Source organism: Clytia hemisphaerica, unplaced genomic scaffold (assembly GCF_902728285.1).
Source record: "Clytia hemisphaerica strain Z4C2 unplaced genomic scaffold, Clytia hemisphaerica genome assembly, whole genome shotgun sequence".
NCBI lineage: Eukaryota > Metazoa > Cnidaria > Hydrozoa > Leptothecata > Clytiidae > Clytia > Clytia hemisphaerica.
The window spans coordinates 740,529-763,379 of record NW_027103917.1 but is presented as its reverse complement, the minus strand read 5'-3'; the positions used below and the strand labels follow the sequence as shown (position 1 = coordinate 763,379).

Genomic DNA, 22,851 nt, shown 5'->3' with positions numbered 1-22,851 from the left:
ATGTCTGTCGCATCCGTATGGAGTATATATTATGCTGTATTATAGCGAGGCCCAGAATTCCCGAGTTAAAAAAACGAGTTACGAAAAAACCGAGTTATCCCAAGTTATGACGTCATTTTTGGAATTTAGTGACGTCATTTTACATTTCATAACTCGGTTTATTCTGCTTCCTTTAACTTTTCTGAGTTATTTTCCATTTTTTAACTCGGGAACTTTTGCTTCCTTTAACTTTCTTTAACTAACCTTAACTCGAAGATTTCATAACTCGAGCATATAACGCGAAGATTATGCGACTCAAATTCCCGAGTTAAAAATTCAAAAATAACTCGGAAAGCTAAAGGAAGCAAAAATTCCCGAGTTAAAAAAATGGAAAATAAGTCGGAAAGCTAAAGGAAGAAAAAATTCCCGAGTTAAAAAATGAAACATAACTCGGAAAGTGACGAAAAATCGCGCGCTTGGTGACGAATTTGTTTTAAAGCTGACAATTAATTTGTCGGCAGAAAGATTACGAATAATAATAATGGCCTATGCCAATCGGCTCTTTGAAGATTATATCAGATTGATCCATAATATTGATCTGAGTATTCGTAAAAGGTAGGGTACTCATGGTAGTCATATGCTAAGCCAGGAGTTATGAATCAAAATTTCAATCAATATTGCACGATGCAGAAGATATTCATCAAAGATACATATCAAAATTATCTTTCCAAAGAGGAATTACTTTACCCTTTCTCTTTTTCCGACAAGATAAATCTTTCAAAAGATTACAGACTGTTACTTTAAAACAGACTTTAGTTATAGTAGGGGGAAATTTGTAAAATCGCTCGATTTTTTTAGTCAAAGCACTTGTTATACATTTTTAGAAAGGTAAGGGGTAGGGGAATCAAAATAACTTGGGTGCCAATTTTGTTTCGGACACTTTGGTGTGATTTTCGGACAAATACGACGGTCTCGGGCAAAAATCATAGGGTGAAAAATTAATGAAAATTTCAGCTTGAGAAAACGGAGACCTGTTGTATATTTTTGGAAAGCTCTCAAAAAATTAAGATTAGTGATATATTGCGAGTATAGGGGATTTCAGTACCTAACTCGAGATTTTGAGCTTCCGAAAGCGCAAAAACTGGACAAAACAGCTGTTTCTGGCTGAAAAACACTGAAAAACACTGTTTTTAAGGATCAATATCTCGAGTTAGGTAAAGAAATCACCTATACTCGCAATATATCACTAATCTTAATTTTTTGAGAGCTTTCCAAAAATATACAACAGGTCTCCGTTTTCTCAAGCTGAAATTTTCATTAATTTTTCACCCTATGATTTTTGCCCGAGACCGTCGTATTTGTCCGAAAATCACACCAAAGTTTCCGAAATAAAATTGGCACCCAAGTTATTTTGATTCCCCTACCCCTTAGCTTTCCAAAAATGTATAACAAGTGCTTTGACTAAAAAAATCGAGCGACCTCAAAAAAACGAACAAATTTCCCCCTACTATTAAGAGAATGCTCATTTTAGATTAAAAAGTGAAAAATTTAGTAAAAAATATGTGTATTTACAACATTAAAGAACATTCAATCCTGTCAAATCACAAATAAACAAGAGAGAGAGTTTAGATTATTTTTCCTATCTTTTTTTTGCCAAAACTGTACAAATTAGGGTGTTATATTTACCTTTTTAATGTACAATTTTTAATTTGAAAAAAGTAAGGGGTGAAATGTTAGCCTTTAAACTTTCTAAACAAAAAGATAGTTAGGACGGGGAATAAACAAGCACACGTAATTTACTGAGGAAACATACGATCTATTCACATAATAACTTTAACTTCAAAATATGAAATAAAATACGACGTAGAGTAATTGTCACGAATTCCTACCATTAAAAGAACTGCATTTCAAATTATTTGACAAATAAAATCAAAACGTTTCATAGATTCTTGTTTCATCAAAATCGTCCTTGTTTTTAAAAACATGGATAAAAGTGAAGCCGAGAAGTGGACAGCAAAGTAGAGGCGTTGTAAAGTAATGTGTCCTAGAATAAAGGTTCTAAAAATTTATACTAACTACAGCAATAAATGTATGTAAAAAAATTGATGTAAAAAAGAAAAATTATGAAAAAGAGTGTGCAAAACCAAAAAAACAAACTATGTACCAGAGGTGCCAACTCTAACGCATTGAGAGTGAGACTCACGCAATTTTTGAAAAGTTTGATTTCTCACGCATTTTCAAATTTCGAGAAGAATTATTTCCTCGTTTTTCCGATTTTTGGAAAAAAAATTCCCCGATATTCCGATTTTTGGAAAAAATGTTCCCCGATTTTCCAACTTTCGGAACAAAATTTCCCGATTTCCGATATAGGAAAACCGGAAAATATGGGTTATGAATTCGGATTTTGCTCTGAAATTTTTATCTCACGCGAAATGAACATCTCAAGTTGGCAGGTCTGTATGTACTAAAGGGACGGCATTATATCACCGTGCAAATAGAAGTAGTGTTATTTACAACCAATTCTACCCATTAATAAAAAAAAATACAAAATAAAACATAGCAAAATTGAATTTCTTAATTCAAACTTAGCACATAGAATTCTAAAGTAAAACGTTACTATTGTGTTACACGAGATAATTTCTAGTCTGTTTTTTTTTTTACATCAGATGTTTTTACAATAAAAAGTTTCATACAGAAATGAGCAGGTACAATAATTTCTTACAAAAAAGATAAGCAATAGTGATTATTCTTTTTAAAAGATTTTTATCGAGGAAAGCACTTTACTTGAAGTTAGTATCTTCAGCTTAGCAAATCCCGAGCCTTTACGCCGATTAGTTTTTTTTAACGGTCACATAATTTTCTAGACCATAACACTGGTTGACTAAAAAAACCGAAGATGTTTGCAGGCACAAACTGATGCCTAACGAGGTCTAGACTATATTTACTAGAAAATGCAAAGTCATAAGTATATGTGATCACATGATAACGAGTGCAATTTGAGATTAATTGAACGCCAGTGATTTTTTTGTTTTTAATTTTCCAAGCTAATCGCACAATGGGTTTCGTTACTCTTTTCCGTTGTGAAAGAAAATTAAACTGAAAATTAACGATTAACAGGTTTATTAGAAAGATGATAGACTAGCTTATATTTTGAATATGGCGAAGTGGCTATAAATCTTTGAAGTTGAAAACATCTTGTTGAATTAGAAAAGGTACTTAAAAGTTATCTTAAAATTAAGTTTGAATATCCTCTTTCTAATAAAGTTAACTTTGAGCACAAGCAGAACTTCACAAAAGGTGACAACAGTCATCCAGAGTCACCTCGTGATGCACGGACCAATTTTACACGACGATCAACACCTTTCCTCTTCGGAAATATTAAAATGTTTTTTTTAAACGCTACAACCCAATCCCATCAATTGATGAACGAAAACGATCTCATTCTCATTTTCAAAGAAAAACACGCCATATCGGGCATCAACTGGAAGCAGCTTCAGTTTCAATTTCTAACGACGTAAGATTAGGTACTTTGGAATAGACTTGGTTGAACCATGTCTTGATGTTGTTGTCTTTGCTGTATTTCTGGATGAAGGAGTGTTGCTGAAATAAGAACGCACACATCGAGTGTTACAGAGACCATAAGAACACATTCCCACATTGATTTACTAAGAGTACCAGTAATTGCTCAAATATGAATTAGAGCCTTTTAAATTTAAAAGATTTTAGGGGCGACACAAAAGTTGAATCATCCATTTTAAAAGACATCTATTTAAAAGACCTCTATTTTCAGACAAAGAACAGTAAAACTAATTGCTATAATATGGTCTATTTTGAAAGTCCTTGACGGTTTAATATATGTTGATAACAATAAAATGATCCCATCCAAAAGGAGGGAATATTACGAAGTTTCTACAACACTTCGAATTTAATGCTTTCAATTTTCATTCAACAGACAAACTTGCTAAATGGCTTAACTTTTAAAAGCCAGCAAAGCCAGACAATTTCATGAAAAAGTATATAAATTTTGGCAGGGATTAAATATGGCGGATCTCACGAGTTTAGGCTGGCTACCCTTAAATTAAGTACTCACCAAAATTTCAAAAATCAGTTAACGGCAAAAATTTTCTTTGGCAAACCCACCCAGTAGTTTTAAAGGCTTACCAAGAGTTCTGTGTACTTTGGTCTGAATTTGCAATCCTTTATCATGCTAAAAGAAAATTAAATGATGAATTTTTCCAGACAATGTATAGGTGTTTTGAATATACCGGGCACCTACGGAACATTTAGAAGTTTTAAACAATACTGAAGCAATCAAGCAGAAGTGAGCAACAAAGAGACAAGATAAATACAAAGATTTACAGACACCACCAATGTAGTGATTATCAAGGTGTTCAGAGCAACTGCTTGACCCCCTGTTTTGTTTCCAGATAAACATACCAACTGTTGACAGAATGTAAACAATCTTGTGTGAAGGTTTGATCAGGAGTATTCTTCAGCTGTGGAGGGTCACCTCGAACTACTTGGTTCAGTTGATCGAACAATGTAGACCACATCGGGTACGGAAATTTCCCAGTTGCCACCTCGATCTATAATGAAAAAAAACAATGCATAGACAAGTTAAACTCCTTACAAAAATAAAATAGTGTCAGAATAATCAACAGAAAAGCTTGAACCGCAAAGTGTCCATAGTATCAGAATATCTCGAACGTCACGTCCAAACCACAAGCAATTTGTTAAATTTCTATTTGACAATAACATTTTACGTCCGCACAATTCGATTTTCTACAAAAAGTTGTTTAGCGGAAATTGATCCTCACGAAAAGCAAATTTTTTACTAATTTGCTTTCTAACTAAACCATAAAAACAGGCTTTTAATCTATCTTTATTCTAAGAATAATGGAATGGTTCATACCAAAGTCAGACCAAGTGACCAAACATCTGAACTGACATCATAACCAACTCTTTCTGCGAATGGATCGATACGTTCAGGCTGAAAATGCAAAAGCAAACACTCGTTTGAAAAGTTGAAATAGCTAAAACTTGAATATTGAAAAAAAGTTATTACTAATGAAAATATCGAGGAATTTGAAATTATGGCTATGAAAAACTGGCAACGGAAGGGGTCAAAAATGAAGCAAATGAAAGTTTGAGCCTTTTGAAGCCCACCTTTTGAAAAAAAATAATCGAATAATGACAAGTTTCAACAAAACATCACTATACAAGGTTTTACTTTCAACACTAAAACCTTAAATTCCAATTATTACCTACTATTGTAGGTCCACTGGAATACTGGAATGAAAATATCCCGAAGTATTTGATCATTATCTTTCAAGAAAACTTTTGTCTAGATCCTGTCCTTAATTTTTATTTTCAAGCATGAAAGTTTTTCTAATGTCTTCTTGTCGAATGGCAGGTTTTTATTGTATTTGAATTAGTTGAGCATAATCATGTTTCTTTACGATTCATTTTTTAGGAGTTAAAACAAACATGGACCTTTTCAGTTGCTTTGGTACTTCAATTTTTCATACCGTGTAGCCTTTGTGTTTAACTTTTTCATGTGCTTAGTTTTAATCCTTCGAAGGAACAGGGGTCTTGGTTGTTTCTTATAGTTTCTTGTAGATTATCAAGTAGACCTTTACTTCCTATGATTGTAGAGGTCCTGCGATTCAGACTACTACACACTGTAGTGGTCAACTTACAGCCATATAAGGTTGGCAACCAGCATCACGTGTTTGGGCGATTGAGTCTACCAACTGTCCACTGATACCAAAGTCACAGAGTTTGATCCTCCCTTCCACGTCTAGTAAAACATTTGATGGTTTGACGTCTACGGGAAAAAATCAAATCTTAACAGTTTGTGATTTTTTGGCAAAAATCTCGATTTTCTGCTCAGTAATGTATCAGTCATTTCGGAAACCTACCCCTAGATCTCCACCAAGCATTTCAACTTTATCTCGGACCTTACTATTCAATGCTTGAATAGTTGTTTCAGATGGGAAATTCATAACGTTTCTGTGTCCAGTATGATTTCCATCCGAAGTGTACAACTGTAGGCAACAATTTCATTAATCTTGGCTACACTAGTTTTGGACCAGATATGCAGATAAAGGATGTAAGAGTGCTGTGAGCGATTATCATTTGAAAATATTTAGACTGAGAAGGCTCATTCAATTTGCAATATTGTGCCTGAAATTTTACGGATAGTGGGCGTTAAGATAATGTGGTGTTACATTACATAATATGGTGTATTGTTTTTGCAACAAAATTTCATCATAACCTTTAACACGATGTGAACACAACACTCTAGTACTAAAATACTACTTTTGACGTAAAATTCCACATTTTATTGCCAAAAGATCCCCTTAACAAGTGATACTTTTATGGACCTACCTGGTTATCAAACTAATCAATGAACATTGAAACAATGAAACACATTAAATCATAACTGGTCAAAATACAAAAAAAATAAAGAAAAATGAAAGCATATCTATTGGGAGAAACTATCAACACTATTGAAAAATACTTTTGAAAAAGAAATAAAAAGGCTATTAAACGCTTTTCTTTATAAAAACAATCCACTATCAGAAAAATGCACAACTCAACCAGAAAACTCAAACCATCGCTCTCTAGCGTGACATTTTCTTTGTTTAGAAAAAAATACTAATTAATAAAATAATAAATTGGCTACGAACATTTATTAATGCTTATAAATAGTGATTCTTATAGATAAAGATTTGCTTCCCCAAAAAATAATAAGTGTTTCTAGAAAACTCAAACCATTGCCTTCCACCGTGACATTTTCATCTTAAACTGATAAAAATAATCATCATCACCATTTTGGACCTTTGTATCAAAAATCAAAAGATTCCTATGATTCAATCCTGAGAAAAGTTGATAACGAACGAACAAACAAACGGACGAACAGACACAGGGTAATTTATAGGACCTCCACCCCACCGGGGTAGGTCCAAAAGTACCAGTTTCAAAAAGAGGCAATGTGAGAATGTGAGAATCAAGGGGCTTACCTCGGTGTATGATATTGAGATTTGTTTTCAGGTAATCTAATGCTTTTATAACCTGCGAGTGAGAAAAATGATGAAAAATGAAAAACAATCATCATAACAGTTACATGTGCTGTAAACTATTTGCTCAACTTGGGTTTAAAAGATTATTAAAGTAAAATTTCTAAGGCCTCAAATCAACGGACTCAAATTATTTCAAATTTCGGAATTTAAAAGTAAGTTTCCCTTACACAAAATGCTATTTTGCCGAGAATATCTTCTGGTATTTTTTGTTGAAGAATTTTATGGACAGCTTTGTATGTCTTTTCCAATGATGACGTCATCAATTCCATGCATATCCAACAGTCACCCTGAAATATTGATTATCATAAAAATGCAGGTGCATGATGTAGCAATACAGCTCTTGAAAAAAGTCGTCAGTCAATACGTAGGGTAGTGGAGATATCAGCAAACAAACACAAACAAAACATATAATAAAAGATATGAAGATTCTTTATACAAATCCAGATCAGTTAACATCGTTTAAGAAAAAAGAATTACAGTCCATAGCCCGGGAAGAAAAGCCCCATATAATTGCAATATGCGAAGCTAAGACAAAAGCAGGTGCCTTGAAGGAGCTACATGAATATGAATTCGATGACTACAAAATCGCTAGCCAAGTTAACCTAGATACAGATCAAGGGCGTGGCATTGTCATATTCGTCCATATCTCCATTAAACACTTGGTAATCGATGTCAAGCCTCCAGTGACTTTCAATGAAGTTTGCATGATTGAAGTACAACTATCAGGAAAAGATTTGCTCGCTGTTGCATGCATTTATCGAAGCCCAACTAGATCTACGTCCTCCAACGAAAACAACAACAACCTAAACTTATTGATCAAGTCCATTGCATTAAACAAGAAATATTCGCACAAATGTTTGTTAGGTGATTTCAACTTTCCAACAATCAATTGGGAAAACTGGACCACCCCGCATCTGGAGGATAGCAAAGAAGAGAAATTCTTAAATGCTTTGAGAGACGCATATCTCCATCAACATGTTAATGAACCAACTCGATGTAGAGGAACTGATGACCCATCCCTCATCGACTTGATCTTAACAGGCGAAGAAAACCAAATTAGGAATCTCGACTACCTAAGACCACTAGGAAAAAGTGACCATAGTTCGTTGGCTTTCAATTTCGTTTGCTACGCATACTCCAAACCTACGCAAACAAGGTTCATCTATGCTTCGGCCAATTTCAAATTAATGAAAAATGACCCGACGTTGAGGGAATGGAAAGAAGGTTTCAAAAATTCATCCGTGAATAAATCAGTGGAAGATCTTTGGGAATCGTTCAAGAAAGTTGTCATTGATCTCAGAAATCGATTTGTCCCTTTGAAAGAAGTTGGAAACGATTTTTGGAGGAAAGAAGGTAAAGTTCCAATTAATAAGAATCTTCAAGATGAAATCAAGTTAAAGAAAACGCTCCATAGAAGGTGGTTAAGATTTGCACCTCTCGACAGAGATCGTCATCGTGCCAATTACACTATTGTAAGAAACAGAGTTAATCGTTTGATGTCAAAGGCCCACAGGACTTATGAAAAAAGCATTTGTGATAAATCCAAGGAAAAGCCAAAGATATTTTGGTCTCATGTAAGATCTAAACTTAAGTCATCAAGCGGAGTCTCACCACTACTTGAAAACCCTGATGACAAATCATCGATTAAACACGACGATCTCGACAAGGCTAACATCCTACAAAAACAGTTTTGCAGCGTCTTTACCTGAGCCCCCAGGAACGATTCCCGACTTTCCTACACGAACGGAGATTCAAGTTGAGAACATCATTATAACAGAAGATATGATGAGAAAACAGATAAAATTGCTGGACGTGAGTAAATCTTTCGGTCCGGATGATGTACACCCGAAAATGTTAGTTGAACTGATTGACCATCTAGCCGAACCCCTGTCTATCATCATGAATAAGACCTTGTCTGAGGGAACAATACCAAAAGATTGGAAGATGGCACATGTGACTCAAATTTATAAAAACAAGGGTGCCCAAAACCTTGCGATAAATTACAGACCTGTTAGTTTGACTTCAGTAGTCTGTAAGTTAATGGAATCATTTATAAGAAAGCACATTATGAAGCATCTAACTGACGAAAAACTTCTAACCAACAAGCAATACGGTTTCATTAGTCGCCGCTCCACCGTCACACAACTCCTAAATTATTTGGACAAGTGCTGTGAAAGTATAGCTAACGGAAGTGTTGTCGACACTATATATTTCGATTTTGCGAAAGCTTTTGATACTGTTCCCTATCGCCGTCTACTTAAAAAGCTGAAAGGATATGGAGTATCTGGAAACATCTTGAGATGGGTAGAGTCTTTTCTGACTGACAGAAAACAATTGGTTAAGGTTAACAAAACTCGATCTAAGACAGATGATGTTATCAGTGGTATTCCCCAAGGAAGTGTTTTGGGACCACTTCTCTTCGTTATCTACATCAACGACCTCCCTGACAATGTGCTGTCTTCGATTCTCCTATTTGCTGACGACACGAAGATTTTCAGAGAAGTCAACTCGATTGAGGACTCATTGGCTATCCAACAAGACATACACAAACTTGAAAAGTGGTCACATGATTGGCTATTAAGATTTCACCCAGATAAGTGCCACGTTCTCACTCTCGGTAAATATTGGAATATTGTCCAGGCGCACCCTTATTCACTTAGAGGTGAACAACTTGAACATGTTTTCGTTGAAAAAGATCTCGGTGTTCTGATAGACTCTGACTTATCCTTTGAAGAACACATATCAAAACAAGTGAAAAAAGCTAATTCCATTCTAGGAGTCATCAGAAGAGGTTTCGAAGACCTTAGCCTTAAAACTTTCTTCACTCTGTACACAACCTTTGTCCGGCCTCATCTCGAGTATGCCCAATCTGTATGGTCACCAAAACTACGTAAGGACATCAACTTAATTGAGGGCGTTCAACGACGTGCCACTAGGATGGTCAGAAGGTTAAGTAATCTACCATACGAGCAGCGCCTACGAAAACTTGACTTGCCTTCTCTCGAATTCAGAAGACACTTCGGAGACATGGTTCAGATCTACAAACACTTGCACTTCTACGATAAGGACACCACAGTTGGAAAGTTTATTCGCAGGGTGCGTCCATCTCGAACTCACGATTACGAACTGATACCAAACTTTGCAGACGATGGATTTAGAGGTGTCCAGACCAAGTCGTTTTACTATCGATGTGTGACAGCATGGAACCAGCTACCAAAAGAGACTGTTAACGCTACTAGCATCAAAGCGTTCAAAGAAGAACTAACCAAGGCATGGATGGAACGGTTTAGAGGCCCTCGTGTGCCTGGACTGTAAATCTTCATAAAAAAAAAAAAAAAAAAAAACACCAACAAAAATCCGGAGTGAGTTTTTGTAGTAATGAAAAAAAACTAACCTCTTTGAAAATAGCACCATAAAAGTTGACAATAAAAGGGCAGTCACTGGTTTTCATGACTATTTCCAATTCTTTCAGTAATTGTTTTTGTGCTTTTTCATCAATACTGGCTCTGATGCGCTGAAATGTATAAGTAATGGTTTAAAGCTGATAAAAGAAAAACGAATACCAACAAGATCAAAGCAAATAACGAAAAACGAGGAACATAGGGAGGAGTACCTTCACTGCCATAACTTTCTGACTTTCTTCATGTTTCATCTTATTGACGGTTCCAAAGTTACCACGTCCAATTTCACCGAGGTCTGAAAGATCTTCCGCTGAATATTCATATTCCTATAAACAAAGAAATAGTGTGAAAGAGAAAGAAAAGAAAGAAACAATAAAAAGCCCAAAGATAGGGAATATAGGACAGTCAAAGAAAATCATTCTTGAAAAAGCTTTTTAAAAAAGATAACCAGCAATTTTTTCAATTTCAAATAATTTATAGAACAGCTAATTATGGAAAAAAGCTTTACTCGTACCAAAATTTGGAATTGTCCTAATTAAAAGTTATAGCCAAAGAAGTGATGAAATTTAGCATGAAAATGACACACATCGTATTGTTCTGTATTACCCCAAAACGAAGCTATTTCATTGTCAACAGAATTTTTACATTACTTTTTTTAATGTCAACGCAGTAAAAACTCAACGTCACAGAAAATCGGCCTGATAGTGTTTTCCTGTGAAAAAAAACTTTATTTGCGACATTTTCAAAATAATAGTGTTCCCAAATTTCTTCAAGTGTTCTCACTTTTCTCAAAAGACCAGCTAGAACCAATATGCTAATATTTATAACTAATTATTTCAACAAGTACCACTTAAGTCTAATTTGAGACTGCAAATGTTCAAATTTTTCATTCCTTGGTAGGCTTGGACCTAGGAACTTTTCACCTATGCTGCCGTGTTTTTTACCCCGTCCAATAAAAAGTCCAGATTGGCATTTGATATTTTGTTTCGAATGTGTATTTGAAATCAAAATATATTTGAAATTTTAAGGGTAAAGAGACCCTCGTTAAAAATACCAACACTATGAAATAAAAAAGTTTTAAAACCAATATATGCATATTTTGATTAATACAATACTTACTCATTTAAAAGAGAAAACATGAGCTGAAACAGAATACACTCACCTCTGCATCAATCTTTAATTTTCCTGAAGATTTTTGAAGAAGGTGAACACTAAAAAGAAACAAATATTTTGTCAGTCAAAATGCTGAAACATTAAATGTGACTGCTGGTGACTGTACAACAAAATTCATTGCCAGCATATCAAAGCTACCGTAAGAAATTCTGGATGAAGGACTTACACATTGTGTGATAGATCAGGGTTTTGCTTGTGTCTTGAAGGTGGCTTTGGCCGAATATTCTGCTGTTGAAAATTGAGTACCATTTTGCTTTTATCCACCTTTAGCTCTCCAAGAGCCAAGCCGAGTCGCTGAATTGATTCTAGTGAATAAGCAAATTTTTTAGCACTTTCTATATTCTAACAGTAAATGTTTTATTTGTTTTCTTCACAACTTTCGATCCAATGGATGAAAATGACCCACCTGATCTTTTCTCTTTTTTTTGCTGAAAGATTCATTTTTGCTGAACTTTTTCGTGGTGTACCTAGAAGTTATTATATTATTTTCCTCTAATATATCTTACTTAAGCATAAATGGGTGCTGAAAAAAATTTAGAGTTTAGTACCTATTTTTTACTTGTGTTCTATTTGCAAAAAATAACGTCTATAAATTTTAAGCAAATTAATTTATAAATAATTACCGGACATCTCTTGCAAAGATTCTTTCACAAAGTTTTAATTTTTCATTGGATCTAACAAAAGAAAAGATATCATAAAGATCAAGATATACTGAGATTTTTCTTCCAGGCAATATTCCTTATTCGAGCCTTTTGAGCTTTTGGATCTTGAGATCCAAAGGTCCTAAAAGTCTAATGATAAAATTAAGAGTTAAAAACTCTATATTCCTGCAGTAAAGTTAAAACACTTAAAAATATTTTGTTGTTTTTTAAAGTTTTTAAAGTTGACTGTAAGTGAAATTTTTAGGCTGCCAATTTAAATCAAAGGTCCTAGCTACATCATGAACAGAATAAACAGGCCTGGTGGAACAACCGTTGAAGTGGTAAGGCTGAAGGCTCAAATTGAGATAAAATTTGCCATTCAACTGTGTTCAAATATCTTTGTCAACTACTGTTCATTTGTAGTGAAAAAGTTAATCCCTCCCTTTTCCATCATGGAAAAAAATATTTTTTATAACCAAAAGAATATAATCAAAATAATCAAAACAAAATTGAATCTCAATGTAACTCTCAAATCCAGCTAGTTCGAAATGCAGGTCGCAGGTCATAACAACACGGGTTCTAAGCCTAAATTACTGTAAAACAAGCTAGATGCTGAATGGACCTACCTGATGATGAAAGTTAAATAGAAATGCGAGGAGAAAAAAATCTGTCAGAAAATATAGCGTTTAGTATAAATTCATCATTGATTGTTGATGGGGGGAGAGGAAAGGGTTGTAGGGAAACAATAAATAGAAAGTTCTGGTCGCAAAGATCAGTTTTATTGACAATTGAATCATGCTTGATGATGAACATTGTTATCAATAATGTTTTTGAATGAAAAACATAGAAATACAAGGAAAAAATCTAATGAAAATCTGCAAAAATGGCGATTTCCGGCATTTTCAACTGGAAAAAAATTTTTCTCAAAAATCGAACTCGGCTATGTTTTGAGCATTGCGAATACGCATCTTTCTGCAAAAAATCTGCATAAACTAATAATGAAATCTTGAGAAAATAGCAAAAAAAACGGGTTTTCCGGCATATTTCCGGCATTTTTGGCCGGAAATTTTTTTTCTCCAAAAATCGGACTCTGTCACATTTTGGGCATTGCCATTTTGCATCTTTGTGCCAAACATCAGCAAAAAGTAATGTTGTCAAAGAGATTTAATAGTAAGTGAAAATACGTAATAGTTATCGGATAGTTGCGAGTACAATATGAAAAACATTTTACAAGTTCCTAGATTTTTCCGTACAATATTTTCCGAGCCTTTAGACAAGGAAAATATACGGAAAATCCGGAACGAGTAAAATATTTCCATAATTGTACAAGCAAATGTCTGATAATTGGTTTATTGGTGACTCAAAAAATGAGCTTTTTGAAAGAAAGCACAGGGCACTTTTGTAGCAAAGTGACGTTAGATTGCTTCTACCGCTACAATGCAGCAACATCTTTTCGTGGATTTATATTTTATACATGTAAAATACAAGATATATATTGTACTCTTCTCAACCAATCAGATTGTAGATATTTTTTGGATCGCCGATAAAGGTCAGATATCAACAGTTGGGTATTTAAGATAAAAATGGCAATTATTGCTCTTTTCGGCAATTATTTCCCAAAACGACAATTTTTTCAACGATGAAATGCTGAATCAGCAAAATATGTTGTCCTTATAAAGGCAAAGATGCCAGAGGTGTTTGAAAATTGTAAAATTGCATTGAGAAAAAGATTTTTTGGATTTTTAAAAGTGATTTTTTCAATTTTTCGTTTCACAATCTGGCTCAATAACATGAAAAGCTCTAAAATAATATGTAAAAAGGTCCTACTTCGATGCCGAAACACAGCCAGAAAGAGATAACAAAACCCCTGCTGTAAGTTTGTTTACATATGACTCGATTTTGCTAGCTGCATTTCCAACAAAAAACAGTTGAAAACAAAACTAAACGAGGCACAGTGGGCCTACTTACCGCGAGGGTGTTAAATACTATGTGTTCAATTTAACAAAATCAACTTTTCTTTCTAAAAATATTTACTTTTTTATTTTACTGCTGATTCAGCATTTCTTCATCGCTTGCATCGCTGAAAAATTACTGTTTTTGACAATAATTGCCGAAAAGAGCATTAATTGTTGTTCTTATCTTAAACACTCAACTGATCAACAGTCCTATGTTTCGACCAATCGTCCTAAGTTAGAGCAGTTGACGGTAATCTATTCTTTGAAGATTTTGTTCCAAAGTTTCCCCGACCTACAGTACAGAAAATCTTGTGGCTAGTTACAAAACTGCCTGACTTTTTCAGAACACAGAAGCTCATTTTCCAACTTCCCAGTACTGCCAGAGTCCAGAACGAGATTGAATAATTGCAATTCGATTGTCGAACGTAATCGAATCTCAATCGAACGTCTGATTCCAATGTAATAAACATTTGTGTTCAATTGGGTTCGAGTAAGGTTAGATTGCTGGTTCGATTGATAGTTGACTATGTTCGATTGGTTAGATTGTCAATTACATTCGATTAATCTTTGATTTCGTTTGATTACGATTATATTATATATGTTCGATGAGTTTGATTGCAATTAAATTAAATTGGATCACTCCATTAGAGCTTTTTAGTGTGGGCAGCGGAGCGCTTTAAGTACCGTACAAAAGCGAATAAAACCTAATAGTTTCAATCAATCAAACTTAATCGAACATAATCGAATACAATTGAACGTAATTTAAGCAATCGAACAGCAAATCCTGGGTAATATTCGATTGCGTGTGACAATCAAATTGCAATACACCTTTCCTGTAATTCAAACTTCTCAGAAATGACCCAGGAAAATGTGCGCTCGACCCTTGTGTATAAAATTATTTGGGAGGTAAACAAGCACGTTTTTGCCTGCAAGGGTTAGGGAAAGTGGGTTTTCAGCTTCTAACGTTTGATAGCGATCTTCTTTTGGCAAAAGATTTTCAGGGTGGTATAATATCATGAATAGATTGAACATACTAAAATTTGAGGCGATTTTGTTCGACAGAACTTAAGAAAAGCTAAAAAAACAACTTTTCCTAAGGAAACGCAGACAAAAACGGGTTTTGTTTACCTCCAGAGACCAAACGATGGAGAGCATCAAAATAATGCGCGCGCATGAGTTTTACGCATTACGGGAAAGGTGTATTTTATTTTCGATTGATGTTCGATGAGTTCGATTTAAGTTTGTGGTTAGTTTGTTTGTGGATAATGTTTTGCCTTTCTCAAGGGGATAGATAAATAAACTCATTCTACCAAAATAAAAAACTTATTTGGTTTAATGTTTTCATTTTGCATGTGATATGATTCGAATGCTTCTTTTTTATGTGCTTAAATTCGAATGTTTTCACTTTGTACAAATCGAGGAAAGACTTTACAAAATAGAATGTTTTCAATTTTGAATGAATGTTTTCTACGATGGCAATTCTGGACATGTTCTGTAGTAAATTACTATTATACATTCAGCTTGTCCCATCCGATGGGATAGATATTGGATGGACCGCAAGAATGGCCCGTGGGGCCATTATAATTGGACGGCAAGGTATAAATCGAACTAATCGAACGAATCGAACTTCATCGATCTTAATCGAACTGATCGAACCTCAATCGAATTCATCAAACTGCGATCGAACTTCATCGAACTGCGATCAAACTTTATCGAACTATAATCGTATAATCAAAATCATCGAACTTTACAAAAGTTTTCCCGGTTTGATAGGTGTTAGATTGGGTTTAGAAATCGAACAGCTATCGTTCCATAGGATTTGATTAAGTTTGATTAGTTCGATAACTGAACAGTTCGATTGACATCGCCTGGAGGAAAGGGTTGGATATGATCTTATCTTGTGATTGTTGTGGCCGCCTTATTAGCTTAGACATGATAATGAGTGCCCCTAAACAGCTTGGTAAAGTCCGTGTGTTTTCATTTCAAGAAATTTTGTGCAAGTCATCGATGACGCAAGAAATCAACAAAAGAAACCAATAAAAGATCAAAGAGAAAAGCCGTAAGTGGAAAAAAATGATTGTTCACCATGATTTTCCATGTAACTTGGCGGGTTTCATGCATTTTCCTGTGGTATATATATGAAGACTCCCCGGATTGGCAATCAAACATAAACAAATAGAAGAAATACTAAAAATTCACCCCCTGGAAAATATTTAGATTGTTTTATTTATTGTTTAATCACAATGCTTGTGAAAGCACCAAATATTTTATTATCCAAATACTCTTGGATACCTAATTTTTCAAAAATTTTCCACCCAGTACATTCTTATTCCAACCCCCCGGCTTATTGATTTTTTGGATTATTGTTTTTGAAAGTTCCCTCTTTTGTTCTAATTCTGCTGTATTAGCCTCCTTCAGTTAGGGAAACCATCCAGGATCCTGCCATTCTATCAGCCAGCAAAAACTAAATGACACTTGTGAACTTAAGTTTCTTACAATTTTCCATCGAAAGCGACCAAAAACATTGCTACTTCCCAAAGCCGTAGACCAAAACAAATTATCTTCCAAGATTATGGCGCCCTTTTGGATCTATTGTTAAGGCCATCTTAAATGGTGGAAGGAGTTGTGAAAAGACAAAAGGCGCCCGCTGCTTCGAGGGTGGTAACGCTAAAACGCCCAATATGATCTTCCAACAGAAGGCGAGTTAGATGCCGCCCGAGTTACGTCATGCACTCCACCGCAGTGCACAACGAAGCGTGTTTCAATGAATATCATTAATTATAAGAATATCTTATGTGCTTATCTTCAGTAAACTTTGAGTGCTTCATTGAAAATGAAGAAGGGAAGAAAAAGTGCACTGGATAATTTTCATTGTAACAGTTTGGTCAATCATCGCTGAAAGTTTGAAAAAGTTTTTCTGGCGCAAAAGAAAAATTTCAGCCAATTAAAAGCACAGTGTGGTTATACTTACTATGTTTGCTACATCAGCGGCTAAAAAAAGTGCGAAAAGACACGAACGCCATTTTTTAATGAGTGATGCTATGATTTTTTTGATTGCGGCTGCGTACAGGAACTCGGCAAATGTTCCTAACTGTCCTTTTCAAAAGTTTTCCACCGAGGACATTTTTTCCAACCTCCGCTCATTCCAAACCCCCCGGTTATTAGGTACCCGAGAGTATGGCGATATCGATTGTTTTATTTTGTCCAATAAAAAAATTGCCGTACGATTGTTTAAAAAGAAGTATCCAATCAAATGAAGGTAAAGTGCTTTCATCCAATCAGAAAAGATTCTTTAAATGAAAAAATAATGCTTGCATCAAATTTCCGCTTTGGTTTGAGAACTAAAGATAAGAAAAAATTCATCCCTTAGAATCAAGATTGAAACAAATAAAGTTAAATGACTACTCGTTATGCAAGGCGCCGAAAAGCCATTAGCACCAAAAATTAGGGCCAGTCATTAACCTTAATCATACACGGCAATCTCATTGGTTGAAATTTAAAAAAGACGATGGAGCGAATTACTGGAGCAACTGAGAAGAGGATAAATTTTTCATTTTGATTGCAGATTTCGATTCAAAAATTGCATGGGGAATACTTCTCTGTCAATTGTGTATATATGTGTCAACTATGTAGCATTTTTTTGTTGGAATAGAAAAGAGATAAGAGGTAAGTCTAATCTAGCCTAATTGCATAGTTCTGACCCCCCCCCTTTCTTAAGGGGGGGGGGGGGGGTGACACCTTCCAAAAAGTGAAGAAGGGGGGGGGTCGGAAATTTTCATTAAAAAGGAGGAGGATAGCAAGGAGGGGGGATATATTGTAGATTATTTTCCATCACTGTAATGTAATGAAATTTGGTCTTCATGAAAGGAAGTGTTTTTCTGTTTGAGTAGTCTGAGGGCCTATTTGTTTCACTTACTATAAATGCTGTAGATGCTATCTGCTACAGTAAAAGTGCTATGAAATTCCATGAAAACTTTGAAAATGATAGCAAATATTGCAAGTTTTGTTGTCTGCCATCTTGATGATCCCTGGTTGTACTTTAAATTATAACAAGCAACATGCTGAATGGACCTACCTAATGATTAACATCAGATGAAAATAAGAAAAAAGTGACAATAATTGTACAAAAATTCAGAATGGAAAAATAAAGCTTGTGTGTTGAATAATGTAAAATGGTAAAAAGGGATTCCCCCAAATACGTAAATTTATAAACCATTCAGGCCCAAAAAACCTTTTAAGCTGTTTTTGGCCCAAATTTTCCCAAAAAAATTTTCTTTAAAAATCTGGCTCCGTCACATTTTGGGCATTGCCATTTTGCATCATTGTGCAAAAAATCAGAAAAAAATAATGAGTCAACTTTGAGAAAAGCTATATTTTCTTATTTGGTTAAAGGGAATTTCCCCAAAATACGAAAATCCGTCTTTTAAGGCGAATAAGAATTTTCCAGGAAAAACCACTTCAGCCATTCTTTAGAGAATCTTGCCCTCCATCTTTGTACAAAAAATCAGAAAAAGTAATGACAGGATTTTGCACAAAGTCCAAAAAACCCTATTTTTAGGCAGTTTTTGGCCCAAATTTGCCCAAATATATTTTTTTTCGAAAATCGGGCTCCGACACATTTTAGGCATTGCCATTTTGCATCATTGTGCAAAAAATCAGAAAAAAATAATGAGTCAACATTGAGAAAAGCTATATTTTCTTATTTGGTTAAAGGGAATTTCCCCCAAAATACGAAAATCCGTTTTTTAAGGCGAATAAGAATTTTCCGGGAAAAACCACTTCAGCCATTCTTTAGAGAATCTTACCCTCCATCTTTGTACAAAAAATCAGAAAAAAGTAATGACAGGATTTTGCACAAAGTCCAAAAAACCCTATTTTTAGGTAGTTTTTGGCCCAAATTTGCCCAAATAAATTTTTTCTCAAAAATCGGGCTCCGTCACGTTCTGGGCATTGCCATTTTGCATCATTGTGCAAAAAATCAGAAAAAACTAATGAGCCAATCCTGAGAAAAGCTGGTAACAGACGGACGGACGGACAGACGAACGAACGAACGGACATGGGTTAATTTATAGAACCTCCACCGGGGTACCCTGAGGTAGGTCCAAAAAGTAACTTTCAATCAATTGTTTATTCACGGCTGTGTGGCCATTGTCCCGCCATTATGAAAATAACTGCTATTTTGATTTCAGATATAGACCTGTGCGTGAAGCAAGCTACAGTTTCAGCTCTTCACTTCTCTAATTTTATTGGTTTAAAATCGGCAATCAGGCTAAGAAAACATCATCCAGTCTGCTTTTAGATGCAATTTTTACTGTGAAGAAATTGCAATCTTTGCTTTGCTTGCAAAAGGTTGAGGTTTTTACTATTTTTGCTGATAAGGAGTTTGCAAGTTTATTTACAAAAAGTGCTAAAGTTCTGGACAGAAAAAATTGAAATGAGTGCAATTGTAGTAAATATAGCAAAAATAGTGATGAAACAAATAGGCCCTGAGTCAACAAGAAGCAAAAAAGAAGAAGAAGAAGGGGATCAGGTGACGTTAGCGAGGTCGGTGTCGTTTAAGTGAACTAGTATATTTTACAAGTTCACTTAGGCGACACCACCCAAAATGATAGTACCGAACTGACGATGGCACATTTTAGAAAGTGGGCCACCGTCTAAGATATAATTTACTGACCAGCCAGAATTCATCGTCATGTCAGACACCCGCTAGTTCACTTAAGCGACACCTACTGGTTCACTTAAGCGACACCTTCTAGTTCACTTAAGCAACACCAAACCTTACAAGTTAACTTAAGCGACACCCGCTAGTTCAATTGAGCGACACCCACTAGTTCACTTGAGCGACACCCACTAGTTCACTTAAGCGACACCCGCTAGTTCACTTAAGCGACACCAAACCTTACAAGTTTACTTAAGCGACACCCGCAAGTTCACTTAAGCGACACCAAACTTTGCAAGTTCACTTTGTTGGCTTTGATGATCCGCTGGCTTACGCAAGCCTCGCAGCAAGTTTAGCTAGTTCTGGACCATCGCGCCGTATTCATAGCGGCTATATCGTCCAGGATAGATTGATTTCTCTGGCGGACTTGCAGTTGCACAGTTGCACTCGAATTTCATATCACTGAGATGCTGTTTGAGATGTTGTTACAAGGGAGTTTTGTACAAACATAACGTCAATAAAATCAATGCAATGCAATGCTTCGCCGCCAGGAAAAAGTAGGTAAATCGTACTTATTATCCATATAACGGTCATTAAGTAAGCCATGAAAGATTCTGTCGGTGGGCAGTATTGAAAGGTTTTCTGACTCATAAGCGAGGTTAAGCACTGGTTTGTTTTGACCGTAAAGTGCGATACCGTAGGCCTGTACATAAGATTTCACTTGCATGGTTTACTTTGGCAAGTTATGTACAGGCCTACGGTATCGCACTTTACGGTCAAAATAAACCCGTGCTTAACATCGCTATAGTCATACATGTGGTGAGGAAAATAAGGCGCCAGGCTTTAGATGGCTGAAATATCATCAACCGTTCGGGTTAAAAGGCAATAACGTCATTTGCGGCCAATAACGTCATTTGCAGCCCGCTCGGAATTAGATTGAAGTCGTTGCATTGAAGCGAAGAGAGACTTACGAAGAGACTAAACTAAAGTGGCCGTCTTTTGCGGCTATAACTATTGTTATATTACCATTAACACCTATTATCAACTCTAAAGCTTGAAATTGAAAATGGCGTCATTACGAAAATAAAAATGAGCACCTTAGAGGTGGATTCTTAACTTGAGGTCAAGATTTTGTTGATTAGCATTTTTGACGTCAATTTTGGCTGTTCAAAAGAAGACATTATCAAGTCAATCCTTTCTATAGACGATGCTATCGTCCGTATAATATGTTATTATGATATAACATAGTTTGTATATTATAAAACGTAATATATTTCGCGGCGGATAGAGTCTGTGTTTACGACAACAGCTACTCCCGTAAAAAATTCCCGTCTTCACGTTTGCTCCTTTTAGATGAAACTCGTCTTAGACTATAGCATAGTCTATCCTTTCCATTGTTAACCGGTTTGTATTTTGACGCGGTCTTACATGACTTTTACGTCCAATTTCGCTGCACGAGGTTGCCCGTCAGTGACGTCAGTTTTTTCAAAGGAAAATGAACACTGCGTTGAAATCATTCGTTCATTTTTTATTTTTGACGTCAGAAATCAAAACTTTTTTCAATTTTTTTTGTTTTTTTACTTTCGTTATTTTCCCCTACAGTAAAACAGTGTGAAAAATCAACCGAAGCTGAAAGAAAAGGCTAACAAATACAAAAATAACTACAGTGGGGCTTTCGCATGTCTTTACACGTACGCGAACCTTGCGTGTCAGAGACTCGCAAGCGGCTTCTTTCACTATTGAAAACCTATTTATTGGCGACTCATAGCCTCGAATTAATAGGGACACTCAAGCTATTTAAAACAAGTCAAAAGCCTATTATAATTTGCGAGCTTATGTAGTGCAAAAAGAAAACAATAGTCTGCGTGTAGCAAGCAATAGATAAACGAGTGAATAAAGTAGCGAATGGCAAGTTGATAAAGCAATAGATAAACGAGTGAATAAATTAGCGAAGTAGCGAGTTTATAAAGCAATAGATAAACAAATGAAAGAAGTAGCAAAATAGGTGTTTTCTTATAGTTTTTTAATTTTGCATTTTTAGTTAGGAAATCTTTTTGGATCGCTAAAAAATTCACTTCGCATTTTGTGAAGTGCGAAGCTATAAATTGGAACCCTGGATATTGTTTATATTATCTCGTCTTTTGGACGCTCTTATTATTCAATAAATACATTGAAAGACTTTTCACAAATGTTTCAGCTGTATAGGCTAGGCCTTTAAATATGAAACGTCAGTAAATACTCACTCGCTTCCCTATTAATTCAAAATAAATAGCTTTGCTTTCCTATTAATTAGCGGTTGAGTAGCACGTACCTATTATACTAAACTAAATAGGCCTTTTATAAAAGGTACGAGTTGAGTGTTGGGAGGGAAATCAAAAGCACTCGCTTTGAACGAGTCTGAATAAATTGGATTTCTAACACCTATACATTATGTACTCGCAACGCGCGAGCCTCGCACACACGTAAAGACATGCGAAACCCCCACTGTAGTTGTTTTTTTTGGGCTATACTGAGAAATATTGCCCTCGGTCAACGCAACGACCTCGGACAACATTTCTCAGTATAACCCTCAGTAACCGGTCATTATTGTATAATAGTAAGAAGAGCCATTTTCTATTCTAATCCTATACTAACTATTTATGAGGGCAATACCGTAAAATATTGACCGAGCTTGCGTGGGCAATACTTTTGATAGAGGTAAATATTCGTAATAACATGATTTGGAAGGTTATTCAGTATTAATAGCCCCGGGGCTCATTGAAAACATTTCAAAATATTACAGTATATAAATACTAATTTGAAGCAATGCACTTCATCCGAAAGAAGACACCATCCCAGCGTGCAAACACTTCAACAAGGAAGGACATAATTTCAATAGAGATGCTAAATTTACGATCATTGAACAGCTAAGAAATATCGAAGGAAATGAAAGCCAGCTGAAAAACACCATTCTATCAC

General features: G+C 35.3%; 1 protein-coding gene across 1 annotated transcript; it reads right to left on the bottom strand.

Annotated features, from left to right (window-relative positions):
• Window positions 1-1,779: 1,779 nt before the first annotated feature.
• On the bottom strand, window positions 1,780-12,334 carry LOC136809335 (dual specificity mitogen-activated protein kinase kinase 4-like). The gene is made up of 12 exons (XM_067065857.1): window positions 12,262-12,334; window positions 11,805-11,943; window positions 11,628-11,676; window positions 10,678-10,791; window positions 10,459-10,578; window positions 7,232-7,351; window positions 7,005-7,056; window positions 5,679-5,806; window positions 4,892-4,969; window positions 4,417-4,565; window positions 4,141-4,186; window positions 1,780-3,579 (listed from the first exon to the last, which is right to left on the bottom strand). The coding sequence occupies exons 1-12, from the start codon at window positions 12,266-12,268 to the stop codon at window positions 3,457-3,459; spliced, it is 1,125 nt and encodes a 374-aa protein (XP_066921958.1). The 5' UTR covers window positions 12,269-12,334; the 3' UTR covers window positions 1,780-3,456.
• Between the last annotated feature and the right edge of the window lie 10,517 nt (window positions 12,335-22,851).

Bases quoted from the DNA above. Each gene is read 5' to 3' on its own strand.
- LOC136809335 (XM_067065857.1), bottom strand. The intron at 11,677-11,804 runs GTAAGTCCTTCA...GTTTCTTTTTAG, and splicing joins CCTGATCTATCACACAATGT to TGTTCACCTTCTTCAAAAAT. The intron at 7,057-7,231 runs GTAAGGGAAACT...TCTCACTCGCAG, and splicing joins TCGGCAAAATAGCATTTTGT to GTTATAAAAGCATTAGATTA.